A 6,015-nucleotide genomic window follows, 5' to 3' on the forward strand; every position below is an offset into this window, starting at 1 on the left:
AGTGGAGCCCGCCAGGGGCTGCGGTCGTGTGAGATGGCTCCGCCACATGCACTGGCTGCTCATCAGGGTGCCTAGCTGGTTCAGTCGGAAGAGTGTGCGATTCTTGATCTTAGGCTGTGAGTTCCAGCCCTGTGTTGGGTGTAGAGGTTTCTTAGAAACATAAAATCTTAACAAATAAATTAATCAATCTGAGTAATATGCACGTGGCATGGTACAATTATATATTTACCTGAAGAATTAGGATTTTTTTGTTTTTTAACTTCCTATAGTTCTCTTAACAGAGGGGCTCTTGTTTTTTTGATCCTCTGGTTTTTATTTCAATGCACATGGTAAGCACTGGCCGCACTTACTGTGGAGGCTGCCCTGCAAATACAGCTCCGAGGTTCTTCCCTTCAAGTCCTGTGCTGGTGTCGCAGGAGCCTCAGAGGTGACGGGGCATCGCGCAGGGCGGCTGTAGGCGGCCTCTCCCCGCAGGCCTGTCTGGCACAGGACTGTGCAGTGCGCTGACGGCTCTCTGCTCACGTTCACGGGAGGGCCCAAGACAGTTGCTTGAGAATATCATCAAAATAGTCCTTGACGTGAGAGACGTGTGGCTAATGTGTGAGGGGCGCGGGGGGTGCGGACCTGCCCGGAGCCTGTGCACCGCTCTCACATGAATGTTGACGAGCGGACAGGTAGTCAGCCCCTGAATCAAGCAGACCAGTCCCAGGGCAAAAGGTTGGTTTGCTCAGTGCCACCTGTGGAAGTCCGGGGCTTTCCCCGTCTGCGGTGGGCGGCCATGACGGGGGGTGTGGGGTGGGGGCGCTGTCCCGGAGCTGTGTGGGCCCTGCATGGTCGGATAACTGTCTGCGGCGTTCTTTCTAAAAGTATTTGAGCTTTTTAGTAAGTCAGTCTCACCTCCTGGGGTCACATCGCAAAAAGGTGAGCAGGTTGGGGGGTCCCCCTGCTGGTGAAGCTGCAGTGTCCCTGCAGCACACTGGTCCCCGTCCCCTGTGTGGGCCCGAGCTGGGCGCCTCTGACCAGGGCGGGATGCCGGTGCGCCCCGTAGAGCGCCATGTAAAGCAGAGGGGGCGTAGGTACGACTCCAGAAGGGGAGCCACCCCAGGATCTGGGGTGTACCCCCCCCGCCCCGGGTCTGCAGGCACCCTGCTTAGGTGCGCTCACCTCGGTCTGGCACGACATTCGTACTGAACCCGTCCTGTTCTCCTGCAGGATTTACTCCCTTCGGGCTGACGGGGCACGGGGGCCTCACCACCTTCTCCTCCACGTCGTTTGGCAGTAGCGGGATGGGCAGCTTCAAGTCCATATCGACGTCCACAAAAATGGTTAATGGCAGAAAAATCACTACAAAGAGGTACAGTGCTTCTCTCTTTTTTTTTTTAGAACCGCGACATTTCATGGGTGCCCGTCTCCTTTTTACACCCCCTCCCCCAGTATTGTGACGGACAGGTTGTAGGTTAGATTTGGCACCATTGGGATCTTTTAAGCATCCAAATTGGAGCTTTTTCTTTTAAACCTTTCCTGAATAATATACATTAGAAATAATGTTTAGAGCCACATTTAAAGTGTGTAGTAACAGTGATGAATGTGCGGTGAGTGGCGCTGGCGCTGTTAGAAGCATGAACCGAAAACGAGCAAGCGCTTGCCATGGTGAGCACAGTCTCTGCGCACGTGCTTCGTGTTGGGCTGTGTGATATGGAGCCCGGCCTTCCCCTTGCAGCCTGAGCGTGTTTCCAGGAAGAAATGTTGTCAGTAGGTTGCCTTCAGCTGCGTTTTAACCCTCAGTGTGAGCGTGTTCACGTCTGTCAGCGCAAGTGATGTGTTTTCAAAATTCGCAGATCTGTTCACATGTGTTTACGTGAAAAAAAGGTTCTAAGTGCGCTTTGTCTTTCAGAATCGTGGAGAACGGCGAAGAGAGGGTGGAGGTGGAGGAGAACGGCCAGTTGAAGTCCCTGACGATAAATGGTAAGGAGCAGCTGCTGCGCTTGGATAACAAGTAACCCCCGACGCTCGCGCGTAACAGAGTAACAGACACGTAGCTGTAACACCTGTCACGGGCGCCGTGAGGAGTAACAGGAACATTGTTTTTGAAGATTTCACACGAACTCAACTTTCAGTATAACTGTACCTAATCTAAAGTATTTATACACAGCTCATCGGAGCCCTGTTTGTCATAGACTTTGAGTTCATTGTTGGGACCACATAATAGGACCATTGGGGGTTTTGTTTTGTTCTGTTTTTTTGTTTTGGCTTTTTTTGGGGGTGGGGTCTTTAAAATTGTTGTAAATCTCTGTATGCACTTTGCTTTTTTATTAAATGTAATCTAAGGTGGCCGTGACTCTTTCATACACTAACACCAGCACGGACCTGCTTTTCCATTGTGTTTGAAACGTGAGCCAAGTAGTGTCAGCCTGCTGTGAAGTTAACATTGCCAGGATGAATCTTCCACAAAAATAATTTCAATTTTTTTCAGTATTTAGTAGTGAGAGATATTAATGCATTAATGGTAATACATTTCTCGTTTAATATAAATTGAGGATGTTTTTCTAGTGCATGAATGCTGGCAACTTAGTAAGTTTTGACAATTGTTTAAATATGTAATGTTAAGCTTAGGTTTAAAAAAGTAAAGCTGGTAACTGGGTCTTTGTCATTTGCTTAAAAAAAAATAATAAATGCGAATGTGTTTGGTGCATTCTTTCCTGAGTGGGGCTTGTAGTCTTCTTGTGTCTGTGTATGATTTTGTGCCTGGGCTTCTAGTTCCGCTTCATTTCCGTTTCTTTCTGTTCGCGAAGGTGGATGCTGACCGTAAGTTCCACATATTCCTTTTCTGCAGCAAATTCGGAGAGTGTGTGAACACCTTCTATTTAGCTTCTGTAATGGTCAGCAATGACTGAGGCTTCCCACGTGGTAACAGTGTTACAGGGAAGAAACAGCTAGGCAACTTCTCTTTCCCAGTAGCTTCTAGTTTTCTAAGGTACGTTTGACACCGGCTCATTTAGAGATGTCGTACTCACGGCGAAGTCTTGCGGTGACATAGATGTGGACAAATATAAAGGTCTCTGTTTGGTTTTCAGTGTGTAAAACCTGTCACTGTCACTGCTGAGAACTAGAATTCCAGCCAGAGGAGTGTTGAATTAGACTCGGGTCGCTTGTGAACGGCCCCGCTCGGCTTCGTTTCAGAGTTGCGGTGGGTCCTGCCCGAGGGACGGGAGGGTGGGGGTGGGTCCTCCCCGATGGACACGGTGGTGCCCGCGCAGGCCTAGTTGGAAGGCATCGAGGAGCTGCCCACGTACCATACGGTCTTCACAGAATCAAATGTGTTTTTATTGGAAACAAGGAATTATTTTTAGAAAATCTCAGAGAAAGTATTTAATAAAAAGAAACCACTGCAAAACTCCCCTGCCAGTGCGAGAAGACCGCTGAGCCAGGGAAAGCGGGAACTGTGCTGGCGTGCACCCCCCCCCCCCCCCCCCGGGTGCCATCGCCAGCGGCGCGGGAGGCCGCCTGGAAGGGCCTCGCGCGGTGCAGTTCACAGGCTGCACGTCTGATGCTGGGCTCATGCTGCTACTAGATGCTTCCCTGCTCCTGGGGCCGTGGTGGATGCCGGGACTGAACAGACACGGGTCCTGCGGGTTGTCAGTAACGGTGGGCGGGGTGGGCCTCTTGACGGGGCGGTTGGTGGTCCCTTGGGGACACCAGGTGCCGACCGGGACTAGGTAGAGCTGGGAAGCGTTGCGCTAGAACTGTGGTCTCCATGTTTTTGAACTTCTGGGCGCAGACGCTGTTGAGTGCACTTCCCGCCACAAACGGTTTCCTCTCCTCGAACGGCACGGGCAGAAGGTGTCTGACCTCCAGAGTCTTTCTGCTGAGATTTCTTTGCGGCGAGCGCGAGCACCCCGCCAGGTGGTCAGGTGTCCCGCTGGCCTGTGGGGGCATCGCCGCCTTCTCTTGTGGGGCTGGTGGGATGGGGAGGGGCGTCCTTGCTGCTGATGGCTTTTCCTTCAGTTTTTTGAGTCCGTGTGAGTGGCGGAGGGGCAGAGAGAGAGGGAGACACAGAAGCCAAAGCAGCTCATAGCTGTCAGCACAGAGCCCCATACAGGGCTCGAACCCACGGACCGCAAGATCATGCCCTGAGCCAAAGTCGGACGCTCAACTGAGCCTAACTGACTGATCCGCCAGGCGCCTATTGCCAAGGTACTTAAAGTCGTTGCACTTGGCCTGGGGCCGCCGTGCCGCTAAGCGGCTTCCCAGTGCCTGCAGTGCCTCTCCCTCCAAACAACTAGCCAGAAGAGCCGGTAGCCAGCGTGGCGGGGCCGGTCACCGTGGGTCTGTTCTGTTCGCGGAGCACGTGTGTGGCACGCACGGCTGGCGCCTCGAGCTCGTGCCCTTCCTTGTCTGTGTGCTTCGTGCCTTTGCCGACAGAGATCCTTCCAGTCCTTAGACGTGGGTGTCGTCAGCTGTACCCCAGGCGCAGTCTGGAGCGGGCGTCCCGACTGCCCGGGTTTGCTCTTCCCTTGGGGGTTCTCTTGGCGGTTTGCCGCCCGTTCCTGTCCCTACAGGCTCCAGAAGATCCGGGTGTGAGTTGAGAAACTCTGTAACTCACTGCGGGCCACGCTGGCACTTCCACAAAGGGCGTTTGTCTTCCCTTCTTCTGACGGCCTTTCAAGGGCAGATTTTAGCTTGCAGAGTCCGCTGTGGATTTGCTGACGCGGCCCTTGCACTGCGCGCGCCTCTGCGCCGTCTGTTCCTCACAGAACCCTGGCTCCCGGGGGACGGCAGCGTCCCAGCCAGCTGTCACTGCTCTTTTTCCTAAAGGTTAAAGACCTGCTGTGCGGTTGCCTGCCCGCCATCACTGCCCCCTTCAGACCGGGCTCTTCTGTGTTTCTCTGAAGCACGACATAATTGGTCTAAGTATTTTTATTTTCAGAGAATCCAACAGTAATTTATAATTGGTTTGATCGTGTCTGCCGTGGCTTCCCGGTAGTGCCGTCAGCACTTCAGTAACTGGTTGGAGGGACTTGTTACCCTTTCTAGAGGGTTTCTTTTTTATATGATTTATTTTGAGACAGAGACTGAGCATGAGCAGGGGAGGGTCAGAGACAGAGGGAGACACACAATCTGCAGCAGCTTCAGGCTCTGAGCTGTCAGCACAGAGCACGACCTGGGGCTTGAACCCACGAACCACGAGATCACGACCTGAGCCGAAGTCAGACGCTCGACTGACTGAGCCCCCAGGCGCCCCTCTTCCTGCGGGGCTTTCTGTGTGATACTTCCACTTGGTGTTTGGTACTTTTCCCAATCTGGCCTCTTGGGTGACTTCCCGGCCTTGCTTCACCAGCTGTGAAAATGCTTTTCCTTGCACTTCTCTGAGCCACATTAATTAGGCATTGACCTCGGTTCGGGCCAGAGACTTGACTTTTGGCTAAATTAGCTGTTTGATCTTGACGTTTCAGAAGGTGAAGGTAGGGAAGTTATAACAGCTCCTAACCCTGTCAGTGAGAACTGTGGGAATGGCAGCGGTCGCTGATTGCCAGAGACTGGAAGAGCTGGGGCATCGGCATGAAGGCCCCACGGGCCCGTCACTTGGGTTCGCTCTTGGGTGGCAGATGTTTTCTTCCTGCCTTTGTGACGGCCGACCTCCGACCGCCTGGCTGGGTGAATCGTTCACTGGGGACCCCGCCTGGCTCGTTGGGCCTTTTCCTTCTGTCTGAGCGTTCAGGGAACGGGGATCTAGCCTGGAGTCCAAGCGCCTCGAGAATGGAGGCTCCCTCGGTGGAGGCACCGCTCCCTGAGCTGGCGCACAGCCGCTCTGGTCATTCCTCCTGTCCCCCGGGAGGTCCCTGTGCCCTGCTCCTTGGTGCCAAGTCCGGGCCAGGCCTGGTTTGGGAGGGCTTGAGGGTGCGTCTTGGTTTATTCTCGCTGTTTGGATCGCTGAGTAGTAAATGGTCAGTTTCATAGTCTAACAAATCAACTTTCTACTGCGGGATTGGTGCATCCCAGGAAAGCGTCTCGGAG

General features: G+C 53.3%; 1 protein-coding gene across 3 annotated transcripts in view; it reads left to right on the top strand.

Annotated features, from left to right (window-relative positions):
- Positions 1-2,704, top strand: part of DNAJB6 (DnaJ heat shock protein family (Hsp40) member B6) — a 42,259-nt gene extending 39,555 nt beyond the window's left edge. For all 3 annotated transcript variants that reach the window (XM_077761386.1, XM_077761383.1, XM_077761379.1), the window contains 2 exons: positions 1,213-1,354; positions 1,895-2,704. In XM_077761386.1, the coding sequence (XP_077617512.1) occupies positions 1,213-1,354; positions 1,895-2,000 (248 nt within the window). In that variant the 3' untranslated portion in view covers positions 2,001-2,704. The remainder of the gene's footprint in view (positions 1-1,212; positions 1,355-1,894) is intronic.
- The last annotated feature ends 3,311 nt before the right edge of the window (positions 2,705-6,015 follow it).

Source organism: Crocuta crocuta, unplaced genomic scaffold (genome assembly GCF_008692635.1).
Source record: "Crocuta crocuta isolate KB4526 unplaced genomic scaffold, BGI_CrCroc_1.0 scaffold408, whole genome shotgun sequence".
Taxonomy (NCBI): domain Eukaryota; kingdom Metazoa; phylum Chordata; class Mammalia; order Carnivora; family Hyaenidae; genus Crocuta; species Crocuta crocuta.